The sequence below is a fragment of the Alosa pseudoharengus genome, unplaced genomic scaffold (genome assembly GCF_046254945.1).
Source record: "Alosa pseudoharengus isolate Yale_2024_CS ecotype anadromous, Long Island Sound unplaced genomic scaffold, YU_APseudo_1.1 YU_APseudo_1.1_scf_14, whole genome shotgun sequence".
NCBI lineage: Eukaryota > Metazoa > Chordata > Actinopteri > Clupeiformes > Clupeidae > Alosa > Alosa pseudoharengus.
In genome coordinates, this window is record NW_027468609.1 from 17,709,627 (window position 1) to 17,733,826 (window position 24,200).

General features: G+C 45.0%; 1 protein-coding gene across 1 annotated transcript in view; it reads left to right on the forward strand.

Moving 5' to 3' along the window:
- The window catches only part of grk3 (G protein-coupled receptor kinase 3), a 78,165-nt gene that overhangs the window by 6,133 nt on the left and 47,832 nt on the right, over positions 1-24,200 (forward strand). Inside the window, exon 2 of the mRNA XM_076284010.1 lies at positions 9,112-9,188. Within this exon, the coding sequence (XP_076140125.1) occupies positions 9,112-9,188 (77 nt within the window). The remainder of the gene's footprint in view (positions 1-9,111; positions 9,189-24,200) is intronic.

The window sequence follows — 24,200 nt, forward strand, 5'->3', positions numbered from 1 at the left end:
CACGGGTTGAAGACCCAATCAGTTACGTCACGATATGCACATTTGTGTAAATTCATTCCTACGTAATCACCATGACCAAAATTGTACTTTTTTTTTACTTTGAATCTTGAAAAAAAAATATTGACCTACCTACCGACCCATTTTTTTTTTTTTTTTGGCTGTTACTGCAAACAAAAATATTTTTAAGGATGGCCTAACGGCTGCAAGTCTGCCAAAACTGTCTGGATACAGTAATTACCATGCAGCGCAGAGAGATGAACCGATAAGCCTCTTGTTTATGCATTATGGCCGCGGCAATGCGCTTATGATGGATTTGAATGTGAAGGCTGATCACCCATCAAGACGTTTCTGCGTTAATGAGATAAGAGGGAGATACCAGCAGAGTGTCTTCCACGAGATGCAGAGGCTGTCTAAGGAAAACGTCATTGTGCAGGTTATCTTCACAGAAGTGTGCCGTTGTTGCAAATCAGGATGACTCCTGTGTGTGCAGGCTCCTATCGTAACTGTGTGTGTGTGTGTGTAAAAGGAGGGATTAACATGGATGGGGCACACAGCAGCCAGTATTAGCACAGATTGAGTTAAAGCATTACTGACATCAGTGTTGTTGTCATTAGTGTGGTTGCCTTTAAACATCCCACAGGCATTCAGCAAGGGAGGCGTGTGTGTGTGTGTGTCTGTCTGTCTTTCAAGGAGCAAATGTCCACCACACACAACAACTAATGCCACTCCCTTTCATTAACCCCACCCAGTCATTGATTGGATTGTGAGCAAACAACCATCCATTTACTGTGACATTAGAGGAGTCATTTGTTGTGTAATTTGATAAGGATTTTAAAAAGATGATCGCTCTGAAAATCTCTGTGATCTCCTCAATTGGCTCTAATAGTAATCCAGCTTTTGAATGTGTGTGTGTGTGAGGGAGAGAGAGAGGGGGAGAGAGAGGGAGAGGAGTCTGAGAAAGAATAAAATAGCAGAGAATGAAGGAAAAGGAATACATGGTATTTTTTTCTTGTAGTGTAGAATGTAGTATACCTAATTGATTACTTCTGCAAAAGAGGTTGTATAATATTTTTAAATTGGTTTGTCAGCAGTATTACATGAAATCAAGCTGGTGTTTCATGACATTTTTGTATAAACTATTGGAGTGAACCTGGATGAAGGATCTGATTCAGGAGTAATTATTTGTGCACATTGGCCTTGGTAGAGGCCTCTACTCTCGGAGTGCCCCTCTAGTTTGATGGTTGATTGGTTGATGGATTTACTTAGGCTATTTTGAGATTATTAGTTTGGGGACATCTATAGGTTAACAGGTTGTGTATCTGGAGAGGGTGGGAGGGAGAGAGAGAAGAGATAGAGAGATTGATCAGTATTGGGGGTGTAGCCAGAGAATAGAAAAGGGTGGTCAGTTCTGCGGTTGATCAAGAGAAAGAAGCGTTTTTTTGGGGGGGGGGGGGTTGGGGGGGATATAACGCAGCTTTGCTACATTCTCCCCAGGCCCCGTTAGAGCCTGCTGGCAGTGAGGTGAGATTTTGACGACGTGACTGCAAGTGTTTGAGGGGCTGGAGGTCGGAGAGGGGAAAGGGGTTGGGTTGGTGTAGATGGACGCTGCTGGTATTGTTTGAGAGAGAGAGAGAAAGAGGGAGGGAAAGAGAGAGAGATGAGCAAAAGATTGTTTGAGTCACGTAGAAGGAGGAGGGGAAAGGAACGCAAAAGAGGGAAGAGGAGGAGCAATAAAGAGAAAAGGGAAGAGAAGGAGATTGTGTGTGTGTGTGTGTGTGTGTGTGTGTGTGTGTGTGTGTGTGTGTGTGTGTGTGTGTGTGTGTGTGTGTGTGTGTGTGTGTGTGTGTGTGTGTGTGTGTGTGTGTGTGTGTGTGTGTGTGTGTGTGTGTGTGTGTGTGTGTGTGTGTGTGTGTGTGTGTGTGTGTGTGTGTGTGTGTGTGTGTGTGTGTGTGTGAGAGAGAGAGAGAGGGGTGTTATGGAAGCGAGGGAGATGGTGTGTGTGTATGAGAATGAGAGAAGCAAGTGAGATGGTGTGTGTGTGAGAATGAGAGGTTAAGGAAGCGAGGGAGATGGTGTGTGTGTGAGAATGAGAGGTTAAGGAAGCGAGGGAGATGGTGTGTGTGTGTATGAGAATGAGAGAAGCAAGTGAGATGGTGTGTGTGTGAGAATGAGAGGTTAAGGAAGCGAGTGAGATGCTGTGCGAGTGTATGAGAATGAGAGGTTAAGGAAGCGAATGAGATGGTGTATGAGAATGAGAGGTTAAGGAAGCCAGCCACATGGTGTGTGTGTATGAGAGAGAATTCACACAGATGTCTACTGAAGGGGAGTAGGGCCTTTAGTACAGTGAGACGGAGGCTCCAGGACCAGCATCCACAACCTGCAGTGTTGGCTTGCTTCAGATACATTACACACAAACTGATTGCAACACAACACAAGAATGTACACAGAGCGTACCCCTGTACCTTGAATCTGACATGTCACTGTTCCCCTGTTCAGTAGTACACTCTGTCTGGCTTTGGGGCAGATAAAGCTTTTACATTCACATTCACATGTTGGCTCTTTTTCAGATTGGCCTACTAAGCACGTCCCTATCAGTTCCTACCTGATAAAGTCTTTGTTAACGTTAAGCTTGCAGTCAATTTAAATTCTTAGCATTCAGCTAGCAGGCATTACGATGTCATTCATGTGTGGTGAGAAAAGGCAGACAGTGACAGTGGCCTCTTGTAATCAGTCCTGTGTGTGTGTGCCAGTGGAGGCCTTACTAATGCTCACACTGCTACATCAAGCTCAGTTGCAGTTGCTTGCAGATTTTGTCTTGACTTTGGTTGTGCGTCACTGTTGCTAGCTCCAGTAGAGATTCAAGGCAATCAAGCTGTCCTGTCTGTATACAAAATGTATGTTTATGCTTTTGGTTATGGTTCTTAGCAGACACTTTTTTTCTCCAAATCTAAATGTTACATTAAAATAATTGAACAGCACTTGTCTAATGGCCTATCAGAAAGGATCTCCTAAGGCCATGGCGTGACTGGCTGGGGCACCTGCACCGTACGCCGGCTAACCCCGACTCTCACTCCCACTCGCTTCCTGTCATTCTCCACTGTCCTGTCTCATTAAAGGCATAAAAAGGCCAAAAAAATACTTTAAAAAAAAAAAAAAAAGGATCTCCTAAGAGAAATAAAATCCTTTTTTTTGCCTTTTCTGCTCTTTTCTGTTGCTATTTGGGGGAAAACCTTGACCACTTAACGAACGAGTTTTGATCATAAGAGTTTATCTGCTCGGAAGTGTACATATTGATGAGAGAGCTGGGCCTACTAGTCAGGTTGTGTTGTGCTTTGGCTTTCTGCCACACCAGCATTCTATGCAAACAAGACCCCCAAAAAAAGCTGACATTTGCATGTTGTTTGTCCGCAATATGTATTCAAGTACACTTATCATGCAGACTTATCCATTTGTTCTTACACAAAAAAAGGAAAAATGCTAAAGTGATGTTGCATTCACCTGAGTGAATCCAGACGACTGGTTGGCACATTTGATTTACATTTCACATTTAAATATTTTTTTGGGCTTTTTTATGCCTTTAATGATAGGACAGTGGAGAGTGACAGGAAGCGAATGGGAGAGAGATCAGGGGTGGGATCCGGAAAGGACCACGGGGCGGGAATCGAACCCGGGTCGCCGGCGTACGGTGCAGGTGCCCCAGCCAGTTGCACCACAGCTGGGGCCCTGGTTGGCACATTTGATTTTGCTCTGCATCTCCATCTGGGGACCTTCCCATTGAACCTGTCCCTACTGCAGTACAGTCAGCAGCACTGTTCAACACAACCAGTTTCAGTGTTAAACAACATGGCCTTTTGTTTTCTTTGGAACTGAGTAAATAACTAAATTTAAAACGTAGGCTTATATGAACAAATGTGTTTGCTGTACTTCCGTACTTTGCGGTTCTTAACTCATTGAATGCCAAGCTGTTTTCGGAAGCTTTGTCCTAGAGTGCCAGCAATCTAGACCATTGTTGATGATTTTTGTACAGCCACAGCATATTCTGGGTTATAGCTATGAACACATACAATGGCTCGTTTAAAAGGTGAGACTTTAAGCTCTCAGTGCGTGCAAACCGTGTATTTCTACACACCTCTGTTCCTGAGAAATCCCAAGCTAAACAGTGGCTAGTTTTCATCAAAATCGCGGGAAGTGATCAGCGAGACCTGGCGAGACTGCCACCTAGTGATAGACCCACGAAAATGGCCTGGTTTTGACCTGACGTGCATGCGTCACTGATTCGACCCAAAGCGGCAACCGAGTCATATATTTCATTTCCATTCATCACAGAGTTCCCAAAATCACATATAAGGTGTGTTAGAGTGTCTAGTTTCGTAATTTAAAAAAAAAAGCTAAAAACTTAATATTACGTTTTTGGCACTCAACGCATGGGAAGGAAAAACTTAATATTACGTTTTTGGCACTCAATGAGTTAATGTACCAACTTAGTTTAATTAGTGCATTACTGCACTAAAGTTTAATTAGTGCATTACTGGTCACACACCCTTTGGGAAATAGGAAGTGAATGAGCGGTCAATTGAGATTTCAGAATCTGGTGTCAGCCAAGCTAATGTTGCAAAGAAGACTCAATGAAACAAATACTCTCATAGTGCTATAATTTACAACTGTGGATGCCGTTTAGACTGCTTGCAGATTGCTTGCTGAAAAAAAGGAAAAACAATGTAAAAAGCCAGTACCTTTAGTGGAGGAGATTACTGGGATCACTGAAACCTTTGAAACATCCATGATGGATCCCTCTCACAAACCTGTAGGCCAGGTATCCCATGCATGGTCATTCCAAGTTGTTTTTCAGAAAGTTAGGGCTGTACTAGCTTGAAGTGCCTAGAAATTTGCCCCTCCGACCCCCCGAATTTTTTCATGGCGTGTTTTATCATACCCTTTGTGTTTTGGCCCGCTGTTTTGATCGAGGAATAACTCACATGCAACACTTGACTGAAAGCGTGACCTTGGCTGCTTGCCCCCCTCACCACCCCCTGTCTGTGTACTCGCACTTGTTTGGGTGTCTGTGGATAGGCCCTGCTCACCACCTCAGGGATGCATGTTTCTCTCTCTCTCTCTCTCTCTCTCTCTCTCTCTCTCTCTCTCTCTCTCTCTCGCGCTCCCTCTCTCACTCCCTCCCTCTCTCTCTCTCTCTCTCTCTCTCTCTCTCTCTCTCTCACTCTCTCTCTCTCTCACGCTCCCTCTCTCACTCCCTCCCTCTCTCTCTCTCTCTCTCTCTCTCTCTCGTGCTCCCTCTCTCACTCCCTCCCTCTCTCTCCCTCCCTCTCTCTCTCCCTCCCTCTCTCTCTCTCTCGCGCTCCCTCTCTCTCTCTCCCTCTCTCTCTCTCTCACTCTCTCTCTCTCTCTCTCTCACACTCCCTCCCTCATCTCTCTCTCTCTCTCTCACTCCCTCATCTCTCTCTCTCACACTCCCTCCCTCTCTCTCTCTCCCTCTCTCTCTCTCCCTCCCTCTCTCTCTCTCTCTCTCTCTCTCACTCTCTCTCTCACTCCCTCTCTCTCTCTCTCTCTCCCTCTCCCTCTCCGGACAGCCTCTGCTCAGCACCTGCGGTCTGTGTTTGTCCACCTCAGGGATGCATGTGTGTGTGTCTTTCTGTGGACAGGCCCTGCTCAGCCCCCTCATGGATATGTGTGTTTATGTGTCTATCTGCCCTGCTGTATACCTCTGGTGTGTGTGTGTGTGTGTGCCACACCCCAGGGACCTGGGTGTGTGTTTGGCTGAGGCACCTGGGGAGTTTTGCAGGTTTTTGCCATGCCATATGGGCGTCTGGGAGAGCCAAGCCTGTAGTGTTAATCACGTCTTTTTCACATGTTTATCTTTGCATTTGAAGTTAATCTAGCTCTATTTGAATATAAAGGCTTGCGTTATCATGGACCAAAGCGTAAATAAAGTCTGAAAATCTGAAAATGGGGTGTGTTAAGGGCTCTGGGATTAACAGTCTACTACTGTTGGCACTGGCTCAACAGGTCTGTCTGTGTGTGTATATATTTGAGTGGACACACACACACACGCAAGCCTAATACAGTCATCAACAGTGCTGTCAGCTGCAAAGCCTCAACGCCAACAGCATGCACCAGTCACCTCGCCTAAGGACAGAAGCTACCCAACACACCCCACAGGCAGCGTACACACACACACACACACACACACACTCTCTCTCAGCTGCTCCCTGGCAGTGTGGTAATGGGCCCGGGGGGGGGGGGTGCTAATTGAATCATTCTCCCAAACGTGGGCCTCATTAACACCCTCTCCCAGGATATCCAGTCAGAGCAGAGCCTGGCCTTGCCCAGCGGAGCACAACATGCCCTCCACACACACACACACACACACACACACACGCACGCACACACGCACGCACGCGCGCCCGCCCCCCCCGCCCGCCCCTGAGGATCCACATAGGCCTGGTGGACCAGCAACCAAGAGCAGGTGGCTCTGGAGAGACTGAAAATAGGGCAGGGACTTTGGGCTTGGCTGGAGGGGAGCTAGTGCGGCTAGCATTAGCTTTACACAGTAGACTTAAAGGAAAATTCCGGTATTTAGCACTTTGAATCCCTTTTCTGGTTTGTTTTGGATGAACTAGAGTGGTGGTCACCGAAATTTTGACGATTGGTCCTCTCTCGACTTTTCTGACTCGTTTTGAATCGCCTTTGACTACTCAGAGTGGCAGCCAACAGGCATACTCAAACATGTCCTAAAACAACCCTTAACGTTCGTTTTCAAAACTTTGCAACTCACCGAGTGGTTAGTATAAAACCCACTGTGTAAAGCAGCTAAACACTGGGCTGGACTGGAAGTGTGAGGTGCAACAGGCAGGCAGGCTCTCGGCGACGAGCGCTAGTGCTGCTAGTTTTAGCGCAACACAGTGGACCTTATGTGCGAGAGGCTAAGTATGCTCTAGCGTTAGCTTAGCGCTGTGTTTTTAACATGAGAGAGCTGAAGGTGGTGATTAGTGTGTGATCAACTGTGAGGGGATACTGTAAGCATAAAACTACTGGTTTGGGTTGTTCTGAAGCAGCTCAAGCTTGATGTGTCTGTGTGTGTTTGTGTGTGTGCGTGCCAGTACGCAGAAGTAATGGTGTGTAGTGCTGCCACTAACGACTAATTTTCTAACGACTAATCTTTCGACTAATTTTTCGATTAGTCGACTAATCTAAACGACTATTTATTTTTTTAAATCAAGTGTTTGTTATTTTGTTGTGTACGTTTTATTTTGAACTCAACTAAAGGGAAAACGTAAAATATATATCACCCTACTTTTGTTATAAGCTGTATTACTGTAAGTAAACTGTTCAAAAACATTATGTATTTAAAAATAACACCCATTTAAAATGCTACCTTCAGATCTACAGTAATGTCAGACCTTTGATAGACTTTATTTGTTGCCACCGACATAGACTTCTTTGACCTGAGGCCCGGTCATGGCATACTTTGGGGTCATAGGGCCCACCTACATGAACCCACCCCCCATCAAATTATCATTATATCACATCACAATTATTATTGTTATGCTATATTGTTATACATGCACTTCAAAGCAGCCAGTGTTTAAAGTGCTAACATTGTTCACAAAAAGTTTGAAAACATGCACATCAGAGGACTACTTTACTAATGTAAAATATAATTAGAATAGTACCATTGCTTTTGCATGGTTGCATGATAAATACTTCTCAAAACAACAGTAATTATATGGGTGTCATCGTTTTGGGATGTTTCCCTCATGCAAGCATCATATACTGGTAGGCAAATGGAAAGAATATTTACATATTTAATTATGCCACAAGCTTTTGGCCACGTTATTCAAATTTGACTATACAATAGGCCTACTCTAGATAGTGTATTATAGTCTGTGCTCTGTTTTTATGGAAGTTGCATAAATCCACATTGTTCTATTAAATGTAGTTTCATAATTAAATAGCTTTCCAATAGGTTGAATTGGAGATTTGCTACCAACGTTATCAAGTGGTTTCAGTTTCTCTCGCGCATTGAATGAACGCTCATACCACCATTTAATTGTATGCCTCTATGTTTGATGACACCAAATTAGCAAGTAATTCATACTGATTGCAGAAAAGTTTGTTTTCTTTTTCTGTCGGTCCGCGGTTCCTTGATCAATTGCGCAGCAAATTATCAGACGAAGCCCCGGTTATAATTTCACTCCACGGCTCCGGACCAGCAATGTCAACGTTACGGCCGGTGCTGGTCCGCGCGGCCCATAGTTTGAGAAACGCTGGACTTTGAAAGGCGACAGGAGTTGAGGACTTTGCAAATGAGCCTAACATCAGCATGTTCAAAACAAGTAGGCTACAGGCACTTTGCGCATCTTACCACATAGGTTACTTCACTTTATCAGTTGGCTTGAACGCTAAAAAAATATGCGTCGTGACTTATTGACCATGGGAAATGACGCGCACCTTGATTGTTGATATCACGGGCGGCGGCATGTTCGGTTTAACGTTTTTTTGTATGAATGAATTACAGTAATGACACGCCGTTGCGTTGTCAACGTGAGACACTTCACTTCATTTATTTCAATTTCCACAATAGGCTACTATATTAGTCAGAGTCTGGACTAGCGTAACCTACTAGCTTAGCTCCCCCCACTTAGCTCTGCCTAATAATTAATTGCGCTGAAAGCAGGCAGGCACGCAGCTTTGCTGCTGGCGTTAACACTTGCGTGCATAGTGGGGTTTAAAACACGCCAAAGTCTTAGTAGCCTGTTTAACATCCAAAGACAGTCATTGTACTTTTCAAGAGTTAATAACATAGAGTTAATATAACATTACAGCCGTGTGAGACCAAAAATAAGTAGGCGGTCAATAGTAAAACGACTCTTCGACTAAAAAAATTGCCGTCGACTAATTTTCATGGTCGATTAGGTCGACTAAGTCGACTAATCGCGGAAGCACTAATGGTGTGTGCTCATCTTCTCTCAGCGGTGTCTGATGGATTTGGCAAATCCCACTCGGTGCATGCCTGTGTGTATTTGTATATGTGTGTGCTGTTGTGTGTACTTGTTTTATTATAGTGTAAGTAATTGCGTTTTCTTCTTCCTGCAGTATTCGCAGTGTGATGCAGAAGTACCTGGAGGAGAGAGATGACTTGACCTTTGACAAAATATTCAACCAGAAAATCGGTGAGTCTGACTGCATCACTCCATTGGACTAATTGCATAAGTGTTCACATTTCTGTGCTGTCATTTAGCAGACACTTTTATCCTAAGGAAACTATATTAGGTCTGGGGAAAACGTTGCACTAAGGTCCTAGCTATACAGATTCTGCAAAGTAATACTTAAAATAATCATTTTTTTAATTCAATCAATTAGCGTAAGAGAATAATATGCATGCAAGCATAATGAATTTAAACAAGTACTTTTTCCATTTACCCTTCCGTTTTCACTGTCATTACGCAGGTCTAATGATATATGAAGAATTACTTTGCAGATAAACAGACAATGGCAATCAACTGCACACTACTTTTAACACATTAACACATTACACATTACACTACCGTTACTCTACACAGGGTCATATGACAGTAGTCGAATGCAGTCAGTGTAAACAAAAACTTTCAGCTGTTCTAGATCATATCAGTCAATACAGATGCTGACTATGCATTTACACCATTTAGACAATCCACACAACCTTAGCATAATGCTAGCCGCCTACTTGCTAAAACTTCCTGTGGTGTCATTAGCCAAATACAATCCACACAACCTTAGCTTAATGCTACTAGCCTACTTGCTGAAATGTCCTGTGGTGTCATTAACCAAATACAATCCCCTGTCCTTTCAGTAGGTTTACCATAGTTTGATTTTGTAAAAGCTAGAAGTTTCTATGTTGTATTTGAATTTAGGATAGTATCTCAATTATTCTATAAGCCTAATTTGCTTGAATGTGAAAACAATTTGAAATGTTATCCAATTTTTTATTTATAATATGGTAGCCAAGACTGCATGATATTTTTAGCAAATTACACATAGGCCTACTGCTGTGTCCTCCTCATTGAAAAAAGATTCACACCTCAGTACAGTAGTATGAAAATATGCATTAAGTAAGAGCTCACTGTACCTTGAATATCACCCTTATGACCAGGGTGTTGTGAGCATTCTGCTCCATCTGCCTAAAATAGGCACATCATATCAGTGAGAAAAACACTGGTCTGGTTTGGCAATTGCATCTCCCAGTGAAGTTAATCCTTTAACTGGGGCGGCTGCTGTGTTTGCGCCCCTCTTAGGTGGTGATCTAGGTCTGTACACCTGTAGACCACAGCGGGCCTCTGTGCTGGGCTGTTGTCTCTCTGTTCAGGAGAAGCCGCTTCTGGCGGCCACTGCGACTAGCCTAGCTCCCTGCTCAAGTGAAGCCGTTTCTGATCGCCTGTGGCCACTGCGACTAGCATAGCTCCCTGTTCAGGTGAAACCGTTTCTGGCGGCCACTGCGACTAGCCTAGCTTTTGATCCCGTGAGGGAAATTTGGTCTCTGCATTTATCCCAATCCGTGAATTAGTGAAACACATTCAGCACACAGTGAACACACAGTGAGGTGAAGCACACACTAATCCCGGCACAGTGAGCTGCCTGCAACAACAGCAGCGCTCCGGGAGCAGTGAGTGGTTAGGTGCCTTACTCAAGGGCACTTCAGCCGTGCCTACTGGTCGGGGTTCGAGCCGGCAACCCTCCGGTTACAAGTCCAAAGCGCTAACCAGTAGGCCACGGCTGCCCCAAAAAAAATGTTTCTGGTGGCCACTGCGATTAGCCTAGCGCCCTGTTCAGGTGAAGCAGTTTCTGGCGGTCACTGCGACTAGCCTAGCGGCCTGTTCAGGTGAAGCAGTTTCTGGCGGTCACTGCGAGTAGCCTAGCGGCCTGTTCAGGTAAAGCCGTTTCTGCTGGCGAGGGACAAATCTGGTTTTCTAAATGATTGCACGTTAGGTGTGAGGCATGATATTGAGTTGGGGAGAGGGGGGGGATTGAGTGGCGTTGAGGGAAGAGTGGTGTTAAGGTGAAGGGTTAAAGGTTAGGCAGAGACTGAAGGTGGCACTCAGGCGAGGGTGAAGGTGGCATTTAGGCGATGGAGGAGGGGGCGCGTGACTGATATTCAGGTGGGAGGCGAGGGGGTGGGGGCGCGTAGCGCGGTGTTTAGGCAGAGCAGGAGGCCCTCAGATTGAGCCACTGAAGCACTAATGATGGAGCTGCCATGGAAACAGGCTGCCCTGCAGGCTCCGTTAACTGTGCTTACAACTAGGCCTCTCGTCCCACTGGAGAATAGGCTGCGGTAATTTTCATTTTTTACCTTCTTTCTCTCAGTCTCACTCACTCTATCTGCCGATCACTGCTTCTGTCACACTCACCCACTTTCTCTCACTTTACCTGTTTCTCTCACTCTTTCTCTTCTCCCTTTATCTCTCTCCTTCACTTGTTTTCTTTCTCTGTTTCTCTTTCTGTCTGTGTCTTTGATCATTTTCTTTGAGACATTGTTGGATAAACAGTGATTTGAGCATGTCTCAATGTCTAACTAAACACTGTCATGTGATTTTTTCTCACTCGGTGTGTCTCTTCGCCCCTTTGCTTCGACTTGCATCATTGCTTGGAATTGAACTCTGTCTGAACACAGCAAATTATGATGCAAGGACCTCTATGGCATCACAAGTTGCCAGATTGCTTTTCTTTCTGGCTTGGTAAGGGTTGGATAGCCTCCCATCACTCTGTCTGTCTTTGTGCCAGTTTCTCTGTCTACTGCTCATAATGTGTCTTGTGTCTGTCTGTCTGTCTGTCTGTACTTCCTTCTCCACCTCTCCCCATCACACTCTTTTTCACACATTTCTCTCTGTTCTTTCGTTTTTACTCAGGCTTTCTCTCTCTCTCTTTGCACCATTTGAGCAGTCTTTCTTTCTCTCTCTCTGATTGGTCAGGTCTTTCTGTTTCCTGTGTTCTATTTTGAGACTGGAAGTGCACATTTGCAAAGATGGCAGAACGGCTACATCACCTTATATAGGCTACCATTACTCTATTAGAGCTTGGGTATCGAATATCGAGTATTGGTTGGAACCGGGACTATCTTTGCGATTTTCCCGGAATCGTTCAAAAGTTTAAATTTCAATTCCTAGTTTCGATTCCCAGTCCGCCGACCAAAAGAAGAAACGGCTGAACACCAACGAAGAAGCGCATAGTTCATAGAATAAAAATTCATGGAGAATGTCAGACTATTTCATTCAGAAAGCAGGGTTCCCGCTGATCCTTAAAACGTCTTAAATACAACTGAATTTTCGAAAGAGAGGTATTAAATGTGCGTATGGGACCACCAGCGAGTGCAAGAGAGCGAGTGATGTCTCCATCCAGTTTTTTTTGTATTTAAAACGCAATTGTATAAGTGACTAGGCTATTAGGCTACGGGAGGAAGTGTAGTGGTTGCAGAGTGAAGATGTTTTTTTATGGGTTTGGTTAAAGGTGTGAAAATGGTAATAATACAGTAGGCCTATGTACAAAATATATATAGTAGTATAGTATAGTATATATACTTTTTTGATCCCGTGAGGGAAATTTGGTCTCTGCATTTAACCCAATCGGTGAATTAGTGAAACACAAACAGCACACAGTGAACACACAGTGAGGTGAAGCACACACTAATCCCGGCGCAGTGAGCTGCCTGCTTCAACGGCGGCGCTCGGGGAGCAGTGAGGGGTTAGGTGCCTTGCTCAAGGGCACTTCAGCCGCGGCCCACTGGTCGGGGCTCGAACCGGCAACCCTCTGGTTACAAGTCCAGAGTGCTAACCAGTGGGCCACGGCTGCCCAAGCGATAGGTTGGCCATATGTTCGAATTTAGGCCGGACATATGGATTTTAAAAGCCCTCTCCGGCGTCCGGCGGAGTGGAGTTGCGCTTGGCATCTAAAGTCTTTGCTCGGACGCAGCATCGTTTCACAAACTATGGACGCGAAGACTGCTGGTCAAATTATGTGCAGCGCTTTGCAATCAGGAGGAAATACTGTATATGTTAAGTTGATCTGTTTGCATCTTTCCAGCAAGTGTTGCTGGCCTAGCCTAGGGAAGAAAATATCTGTCTAAGTTATAATAGCCTACCTGTAATATCTGCCAGCAGCTTGCTTGCCAGCGTTTCCCAGTAGGCTAGGCCTACTTTGCAAAAGTTGTGAAATATAACCGCATATTTTTTGAATGTCGGCAACTGCTACATAAAAAAAAAAATACGTGCGTTCATAATACGTGCGTGCTTGAGATGAAACCAGCAGTTTTCAGCAGGATCATGCGAGGAGGACCTGTCTCTTAATTAATTTAAAACAAGTCAATGGTTTTACAATGTTTCAGTCAAGCTTTGGTTGGTTTAGATACAACTGGTATGCAAAATATAAAGTAATGGATTAACTTTAATTTGCTGTGCTGCATATTGGACAATAGATGCACATAGTCAATTATATAAAGTAGGCTTATTAAAATATGTAAATAGCTTAGTCTAACTTTGAAAAAAATATTGAAGGGAATCCAGTCCAGTGCACATGTCTTTGGCAAGTAGCCCTAGGCTACTACAGACACAGGTGAAGAACAGTCAGCCTCAGCAGTAAGCAAAACCAAATATGTACAGCCAGTAGGGCTGGGCGATATATCGGTATTACGACTACGACCGATATATTTTTGAAAACGATATGTAGTTGAGACAATATCGTAATACCGGTATTATGTCAAATAATGGGCCATTTTATCAAAGCCACTTGCTCTTCTGTGTTCAGACCATTCAGATAGCCGCAGCTCTGCTCAACTGCGCCCCTTGCGTGTGCACGTTCTCCCTCGCAGCACTACAAACTTTCAAACATGACGGACACTGAGTCAGATTTTGTTTACCTTGATCAGAGGTTGGTGCTGATGCCTATTCCGTCGGCACATCAACGGCTAGACCGAGAATTCTCGTTGTGAGATCAAAATTCCACTGGAGCTCCAAGCGGTTTTGTACACGCAGATTTAAGTTACAACACTGTTTAGCAGCTACAGCTCTTCGACTCACGGTAAAATGTCATTTTTGGTACATAGCCTAGCTAATTTAAATACACTGATGAATGCTTGCGTTTAGCGACAGTAGCAGATCTAAAGTCCTCAGGGAGACAACCTAAACGCTGATTTTATTAAGAGGATATGCACGCGACTCGCGAGCAGTTAGGGCATCATTTTTTATGATTCCTGAAACCCCATTCAATCGTGCATAGGGGTTTTTCTTACGAACCGGAACATGCAAAAATGAATGCATACAAAACGACGGTAGCGTCCATCACACTCTTGATGAGTGACTCAGTTACGTTGTTTAAGTAGCCTAATTGTTTAAAACTATTTTTGTTGTTGATAGCAACATGTCTAGGCCATCATAGTCTACATTTGCTTGTCATCTAGGCCCTATCAAACCCTTACAGGTAAAAAAAACTGCATTGTGTGACAAAACTGCAGTTTTTTTCAATATTGTTGTGCCCAAAATAGCCTATTGCATTGTGCAGTACAATGTAGGCCTGCGTTGTCAGTCAGGGTCAACTTTTGGTCTTTTGTTATTTGCACAGCTTTATCAGAGCAACTGTAGCCTATGCCTATTGTAGGCCTATGTTATTGTTTACACTTTTTTGCACAGCTCTGTTAGAGCAGTCTGAAATTAATATAATTAAAACTGGCTGTGTTGTCATAATTGTTGTGTTGAGTGAATATATGAAGCACTTCGCTCTTTCTGTTTGAAATATCAATATCGTATCGATATCGTATATCGCCAATCAGCCCAAAAATATCGGGATATCAGTTTTGGTCCATATCGCCCAGCCCTAACAGCCAGCTTGAAAAGCAAGCAGCCCAGACCCTAAAATTGGGCATTTAAAGCTGTGAAGGTAATTCACACACAATTATTTTTCTTTCGCCAAAGTATATTTGGTAACTTCTGTAGACATCCAAAATGGGGTGGGGGTTAAAATTAGTAGGAAAAAAAAACTATTTCATAAACAGTCATACATATCTTTTTGTTGTGGTATAGTCTTAATTTTCATTTAGATGTCTTGAAAAGGTCTTAAAAAGTCTTTAAATTTGCACTCGGAAAATGTGCAGATACCCTGAAAAAAAAAAAAACTTTTTTTGACCCTGCCTTTAAAAAAAATCGGAATCGAGAATCGTTAGGAACCGGAATCGAAATAAGAAATCGGAATTGGAATCGGAATCGTTCAAATTGAAACGATACCCAACCCTACTTATAGTTATCGACCAGCCATTTCATGGCCAATGAATTACGTATAAGTATATATACTCTTGATCCCGTGAGGGAAATTACTAATGGTTTGTTCCCTTGGTCACGAGTGCTCTTTTAGTTAGATTTGCACATTGTTTTTCATATTTTTCCATCTCCAGAGAGCTGATTATTGATGTGGATCTGTGATTTAAATAGAAATGATATATGGCCCTCATTTGCCAATTTTAGAGTTAGCGATGGTGCATCACTGAATCCTCCACTTCAGCTCAACAGTGTGTTGCTCGCCACTGAGATATGAACATATGGATTGCTGAAGCGCGTTTAAAAGCCCAGTAGTTTTTAATTCACCCCTCTTTTGAATCTGGTATCAGCATGAACAGTGTCTCACGCTGAGAGGGAATCCCTCTTCACCCAAGGGAAGCCCACAGACACACACACACACACACACACACACAAACATACAGTCATGCATACAAGGCCTCCAAGGTGACTTTCCATTTGCACAGTGATGCACATCTCATGGGAGGGGGCCCGGTGTGTGTGTGTGTGTGCGTGCGTGCACGCTGTTAAGCATGTGGTCTCAGAGGCCGACGGTGTCCCAGGTGACAGGGCCGAGGGAGTGAATTGAAATGACGCTGGGAGCCATACGCAGCACCTGACCCGTCTTTTAGGTTTTTTTCAGCACCAGTCTGAGGCTCTCTAGACTGTTTAGGAGTGCATTTTTTTCTTGGTTCCTTCTAGAATTCTACACAAACAATCTATAGACCCTTTCATGGAATTTTCATTATCAGCATCATAGTTGGCCCCACAAGACTTCCTTTTTAACATTCCATATGTTATCTTAATGCAGAGGAAGTAGATTGGGGCCCAAATAGAATGTTCAAGCATTGTTTTTGTTTACCTTGTTGAAAGGGTCCATAGTTTCAGTGTTCTCAATACAGTCTATGGGGGAAATCTCTGAGGGTAATTGTCATATCATAATGCGGAATTCTTGTTCGCGAACATTCTCACATATGACCGTAACCCTCAACAGGCTAGATGTGCTCACCTCCAGTGTTCATTTTGGCAGTGAAAAATGGTTGTCAATGACTGTGAGGGACCGAGGCGACCACCCCACGTTTAGGGAGGTGCGCCACTGGATTAGGTCGTGTCGAGGGAAGGCAGGAGACAGCAGTTCCATACAAAAGTATAATTTATTGTCCATTAACAAGCAGGCAGATCCAGGAACACAATAGGGGTCCAAAACATGAAATGCAGGGTTCTTCAGTCGACAAACAAACACATACCATGCCATTAAACTAGCACCCGGAACCTACTCTTTTAAGCTCCCTGTCCAAACAAGGCGACCTTGTAACTTTGGACCTCACACTCAAACCTTGCCTCACAACAAGCAAGGTTAACTTAATATTAAACAAACAAACAAACTATGACTTCCCTGATTTCTGGACCTCAAGCTCTTCCGCATGTCTCCCTGGTTCTCCTGTGTTTCCAGTCTATTGTATATCTCTCCCGTGTGAAATAAGCCTGCCATTAAATAGGCTAGGCAATTACCCAATTAGGTCTGGGCTAAACCATTATAGGGAATGTGGGGGTGGTGGTGGTGGTCTGTACCATTAACCCAATCACAGTTAAAATCAACACCTTAATACAGACACATACATATGACATAAACCCATACACAGCCAAAAACCTGGAATAGAGTGCAGATGAGTGTTTGACTGCAGTCCGTGTGTCACAAGGCAGTTTTACAAAAGTTTGTTGTCGGGGAAAAAGAGAGGACTCCTTTTTCACAATGACCCTTTTGGCCATGACTAAGACGTGACCCTGACAGACTTTTTTGTCCACAGCTAAAGCGTGACACTGGCGGTGCTTGTGCTTACCTTTATCTCTGAACAGAGTGTAATATACAATGGAAAACAATGCACAATGAAATGCAGAAATCATGTGAAATCTGGCTTTACAGTACTTTGTAATAAAATGTTACCAGTCTTAACGCCAGGGTAGGAATTTCACGACGGCCATTTCACGTAGCCCCTTGCGTTGGCCGTGAGGCCCCTTTGAAAATCAGAGGTTTACAGACCACGGTGGCCTTGGTGCCCACTTCTTTCAATATTCTGCTTTGCGTCCTACTAATAGCGATTTTTATTTAGCCTGTGGCCTGTCAAAATAATCTTAGCATTCACAGCGCAAATTAATTTAGTCTTTTACGCAGTGGAGAAAGTGACTGCGCAAGAAAGAAAGTGCATCCAAATTCACCCGTTCTCAGTTGAACTACTCGCGAAGTAGCCTATTCATCACACAGACATCACAAGTATCACATGAAAGAGCTTTTTCTCAGCTTTTAAACGATGTTAGCCGATAATTGCTGTGTTGAACGGTTCGCGAGAAAAGTTAATAATATAATTCAATTTAATCATACATTCTACTGAAGGTTTTGCGTCCCATGATCTCCCTACCCATTCATCTCGGTGGAATACTTTACGAACCCTTCTTTTAACACATGACAAACCATATATCAGAATAAACAGGAGACCTTACCGTACCCCTGTACAGTTAGCCGTTCCAGAGTAATCCAGTTTTGAATTTGCAGTAAAGTTCGACATACATGGATGTCTCCAAATTTGGTCTTACGTTTTACAATGTGTTTAAATTGTTCCACATGATTTCATAACGGGCCAAATACAAAATAAATGTTACAAATATCGCCTAGATATTGGTAAATCAGAGGACAGCTGACTAAGAGTTTGTGAAAGTAGCCTTAATGATCACAAAATGCTAAGCATGCATCTAGGCTATTTGAGTTTCTTAAAGCTGAGCTGTGCTTAAATTGTTCAATACATGATTTCATAACAGGCCAAATATAAAATAAATGTTATATATAGCCTAGATATCTGTAAATATTAGATGGTCAGATGATTTACAGTTCTATGTAATATGTCATGTTTCATTTCATGTTTTTGTAATGTTTCATACAGTGATGCAGGTCTACTGCAGTGAATAGGCTAAATACAACTTCGATTTTTATAGTCTACTAATGTATAGTTAACTTTGGCCTTGGTGCCCTGACATGTGGCCTTTGTGCCCCCCACCAAATATGCCCAACTGAAGGCCAAGTGGCCTTGCCCCCAGAATGGTGAAATTCCAAGCCTGCTTAACGCCTTTATTTTCTGACATTGGTGTGTCAGTAGGATATATTACATTTTGATTTTCAACATTCTTTTTGAACATCTTGAAATTTATCCATTTTTTTTTTGCCGGGCTTTGTGGACTATGTTGTTAATTGATGAGTTAAAAACTTTCCAAGTCATTTTGAAAGCATGTTCACTTCAAAGCATGGTTTCAAATGTGCATCAAACTTTAAATGTACGTCAAACTTGCTATATTAGTCTTTGATTTGAGTGTAAAGGTGAATGAGAGTAGCGCTCAAGAAAGTTAGCTGATTTTGTGTGTGTGTGTGTGTGTGTGTGTGTGTGTGGCCCTCTGTGTGTTTGCATCGGCTTCTGAACAAGGAACTTCCCGTTGGTTTTTGGTCATTGTGAATTTGAATGACAAATGCGCTGGGTGCTGCTGTGCTTCTGTGAATTGCTTCTTTGCATGTCACCAGAGAAGTGATTACCTCTCACCCCCCACCACACCATCCTCCCCCCAGCTTTGTTCATGGTGAGTCTATACACCCCCTAAAGCACTGGACTGATTATTAGGGCCTAGCCATTGGTCAGGTTTAATTGCAAGTTAAATCACTCTGAGCTTCTACTCAGGACTAACACACGCTCTCCTTTGTCGAGTTCACCTTCAGGCCTGTTATTGTTTCCTGTGTCCCCATTGCTTGGTACTCATCCTTGCAGCTAAACCCCTAATCTGAGCACCCCGTGGGTTAGGGCCCATTTGGAGTGCATTTTGCATCTCTGTGGACTGATTTGGCCTACGCCTTTACCCATAGTGGATTACAGCACAGATGAGGAGGTGGTGGAGGTGTGTGTGTGTGTGTGTCCATTCACCTGGAATGGAACCTATGGGCTGTTGGCACTGCAGCTACAGGCAACACACACCTGTGTGGTGACTTGCATAAACTGTGCAGGGAGGCCCACTTGCAGCAGATTTGGGTGGACTTATGGCTATGTCTGACAGGAGGTTTTCACTGATCATAATAGTAAGACGAAATGATACCATTGGATTTTACTGTTAACCAATGACATAGAGGGAGGAAGTGAGTGGGTGTGTAGTAACTCTGACCCAATTAGATGACGAGAATGATGAATGTTTCTAAATGAACTTGTGAAAGCATTGTAAGTGCCACCAGCGTTTGCTGACATGATGCAGCTCATGCATGCTGTGGATGGTCGCAGGCTTTTCCTCCCTGTATAATAACCCAGCGGTAAAGTTTACTCTGAGCTTTATTGAAGCAATGTCTCTTCTGGCCAGCTTGACCTCAGTGATCTGGACAGCTTGCCTCACTAAAGGTGAAGTTGACCGAAACTGCACAGCAGTAAAACTGTCATGGTGGAGACAAGACTCCATCGGAGGCAGGGTCCGATGGAGAGTTAGCCGTGTCTACTGCCAGATCTTAAGGCATCTTTCTCCCTGTCTGTCTGTGTCTGTGTCTATAAGACTGAGAGAGACACAGCTGTTTCTGAGTAGATGTGTGTTCTTGTTTGTGTGTGTGTGTGTGTGTGTGTGTGTGTGTGTGTGTGTGTGTTTTGAGGTGTGTGTGTGTGTGTGTCTGTCTGTCTCTGAATCGTGTGTGTGTGTGTGTGTGTGTGTGTGTGCATACATGTGTGCTCATTGCTGGGTTGGGTTTGACAGCTGCCGTGACCTTTCTCCTTCCTTTGGTCAGTCAATGATGGATCGCCTCGGAACCCTGCAACAGAGCAGTGGAGACAAATATCTCTGGCAACACTCCCTCCCTCCCTCTCTGGCAACACTCTCTCCCTCCCTCTCTGGCAACACTCTCTCCCTCCCTTTCTCCCTCTCTCTTTCTCTTTCTCTCTCTCTCTTCTCTCTCTCTCTGGCATACACTCCTCCCCTCAGCCTCCCTGTGTTGCTGTGGAGAGGTGCGTTGTGTCAAGTTGAATGCAAACACACACACACACACACACTGACAGAGGAGCCAGTGTCATCATGAGCCCTTAGACACTGTGCGGCTCCATTTCTGTTTATTGTCTTTTTCCTGCTTTTTTGTTTTTTTCTTGCTGTCGCCTTGCTGATGTGTTGATACTGCACTGCAGCATGGGGTTTCTTGCGCTCACATCTCTCTCTCCTCTCTCTCTCTCTCACCCTCTCTCCATTTGTGTTTGTCCCCTCCCTTTCCATCCCTCCCTCCAGCCCTCTCTTTCTCCCTCTCTTTCTCTCTCCACTCTCACGCCTGCTCGGCCTCTTCCACTCCCCTCTCCATTGCCCTCCCCTTTCCACTCTTTGTGCCCCTCCACCCTCTCACCCTCTCACTCTCTCTCTCTCTCTCCCCCTCTCTCCCCCTCTCTCCCCCTCTCTCCCTCTCTCTCACCCTCTCTCTCCCTCTCTCACTCTCTCTCCCTCCCTCTCTGTCTCTCTCCCTCTCTCTCTCCCTCTCGAGGTGTGACGTCAGCAGTGAGGTGGCTAGGTTTTTAGGAAACTGGCTGAGCACAGCTACACACACACACACACACACACACACACACACACACACACACACACACACACACACACACACACACACACACACACACACACACACACACAGGCGAGCAGTTTTATCATCAGTGCGGTCTCCTCCAGTTCCACTGTCGCTGACATAAACAAACATCTTCCGCTGTTTGTCATTCTGCGTTTTTCCTGCTCTTAAACCCCCCCATTGCATCCCCCTTCTCTCTCTGTCTCTCTCTCTCTCTCTCCGTCCCTCTCTCCCTGTCTCTCTCCCTCTTTCTTTCTCTCTCTCTCCTCCTACTCAGTACAGTCCATCTCTCCTCCCCCCTTATTAATAGCAGCAGCAACAATAATGGCAATGAGACCCTGCTTTCAACACTTGTCTCTTTTACACTCAATGACACACGCGCGCACACACACACACACACACACGCACATCATGTACACACACGCACATCATGTACACACACGCACATGTACACACACACACGACGTACACACACGACGTACACACACGACGTACACACACGACGTACACACGCGTACGTACACACACATGTACGTACGTACACTCACTCACACACACACACACACACACACACACACACACACACACACACACACACACACACACACACACACACACACTCAGTGCTTGTGACGGTGAGGCTGAGTGTGACTCCTCTCTGACGAGTTAATTATGGCAGCGCCGTTAATTACTGACGGGCAGCCAGGGACAACCGAACCCAGGGCCTGGGAAAGCAACAGCTGGGCACTCTTCCATCTCTCTCTCCATCTCTCTCTATCTCTCTCTCTCTCGCTCTCTCTCTCTCTCTCTCTGTTCCTATCTCGCTTTCTCTCTTTCTGTTCCTTTCTCGCTTTCTCTCTATATCCCACTCTTTCTCTGTCTCTTGTCCTCTTTCTCCCCCCCCCTCTCCCTCCCTCTCTTTCTTTCTCTCCCTCTTTTCTCCCTCTCTGTTCCTTTCTCTCTATCCCTCTGTCTTTCTCTCCCTGGCCCCTTCAGTTGTTTGCCATTCCTCTCCTCCTCCCTCTCTCCTTCCATCTGTTGGAGTTCTGGAATGGATGTTGCAGAGTTGTGTGTTGCTTAGCAACTGTGGTTACCATGGGTACGCCCGCAGAAAATCCCATGTTTGCTAGGCGACCGATGAAACTGAAATGAATTAAATATTGAACTTAAAAAAGGTGACAAGGAGCGAATGGAAGCGGGGGGGGGGGGGGGGGGGGGGGTGGTGTAATGGAGAGGGTGGTCGTAAACGACAGGCGTGAGGCGTTGCCTTTTGATTCCTTGTCAGTTGAGCCAGAATCTGATTAGCTTTGTCATACACCTTGCTGAGAAAGCTATGTGTGTGCGCTCAAGCTTGTGTGTGTGTGTTTGGTCTGTAGGGAGTCGTATCGCCCTTGTTAACAGCTCAGGTGAGGGGTGAACTTATTGTGTGTGTGTGTGTGTGTGTGTGTGTGTGTGTGTGTGTGTGTGTGTGTGTGTGTGTGTGTGTGTGTGTGTGTGAGTGTGAGTGCTCGCGTGCCGCTGTTGATGTGTATGTGCTTCACTGTAATTGACAGATCCTCTGGTCCATCAGGTGCCCTTAACTGCTTTTGGGAGGAGAGGATTCATTTTGCTGCGCAGAGCTCTTATCTGCAGACCTGTGTAGTGCTCTCTGTCTCTCATTCTCTCTCTCAGGCAAGGCCTGGGTGTGTGGGTGGGAGGGATGGTAAGTGAGATGGCAGAGCTTAGACTGGAGAGTTGCACATTTGCCCTCTGTTGCCCTTTTGCCTCCCCCTTTCTGTCTCTCTTACTCCTTCTCACCCCCTCTCTCTCTCCATCCATTTCTGTCCTCCGTGTCTCTCTCTCCTTCTCTCCCTCTCTCTGTGCTCAGAGCCTGGCTCAGTGCCTGACTGTGTTTATATTCACTGTGCTCTTTAGGATCGTTCCCAGGCTGTGGGGTTGGCACCGCTGGACTGTGTATGTGTATGTGTGCCTGTGTTTGTCTAGTGTTTTTATGGCAGAAGTGTGTTGCTGACTGTTTGTGGCAGTGATGTGTGTGTGTGAGAGAGAGAGATAAGATCCAACCATTAGGCCATATGTCTCCAGGCCAGTCTGGTTGTTATTGCTGTGTGTGTGAGTGAGTTGATCGCCCTGGCAGCCCCCCCCCCCCCCTCCTCTCTGGCACCATTATCAGCATCCTCAGCAAACGGCACACTGGGGGCATCCTCCTTACTTCTACTTCTCTGGTGGACAAGGTGGACGAGCGCTTGGCCCTGTGTGAGACAGCAGCCCGTAGCTTTTTGGGCATCTATGGCCACTTTAGGGTAATGGACAGTGATGCAATCAGAACAGAGGAGTCCGTCTGTGGAGAAAAATCTGCTGCGATACGGCGCGTCTGACTGTTGCCATGGGAACCCTGGGACACGTGTCCCTCAATGATTCAGCAGCCTGTGTGAGTGTTTCTGTGTGTGTGTCTGTGTGTGTGTATGTAGGGGGCACAGCCTTTGTCTGTCTCTGTGTGTGTGTGTGTGTTGAGGGAATAGGACGGCGTCTGTTGCCTCCAGGCCCGATGTCCCATTCCCACCAGCTGCCCTTAGTCTGCGCACACACAGACGTACACACACGGACACACACACACGAACACACACACACGGACACAAACGCACACAAACACACACGCACCATCTGAGCCGACAGCAGGATGCACAGGGGGGTCAGTCTGTCTGTCTCTCTTATCCCTCTCCAGTGCTCAAGCACCCCACCCCTTTGAGTGTCTCTCACTCACACACACACACACACACACACACACAGTCTCTCTCAGGGTTCGTACGGGTGCTTGAAATCCTTGAAAATGCTTGAATTTTAATGTTGCGTTTTCAAGGTTTGAAAAGTGCTTGCATTTCGGATAAGGTGCTTGAAAATGCTTAAGATTGTAAGTGTATTTCTTTTGACAGAAATAGCTATCTGACGGAATAGTTAGCTTAGCCTATTAGATGCAGAAAGTCGGAGAGTTTAAAATGAAAACTTCTCCGCCATGGTCCTCGCTTGCGTCTCTGCGTGTGTGACTGATCTGCCCAGTCTATAGATCTGCCAGTCTGTTTTCATGCGTGACAACGCCCCCTTGCACACAGTCGGAGATGACCATCAACATGAAGTGAGGTTGCCGTTTTAATGAGCGTTGGTTAGAAAACGGCTATTTCGGACTGCTGAACAGAAATCATGTATGGTCATACAGATGCATTGCTAGCTACAGTAGGTCGCCATTAAATCTAACATATTATTGAATATGCTGCTTAGCTCCAATCATT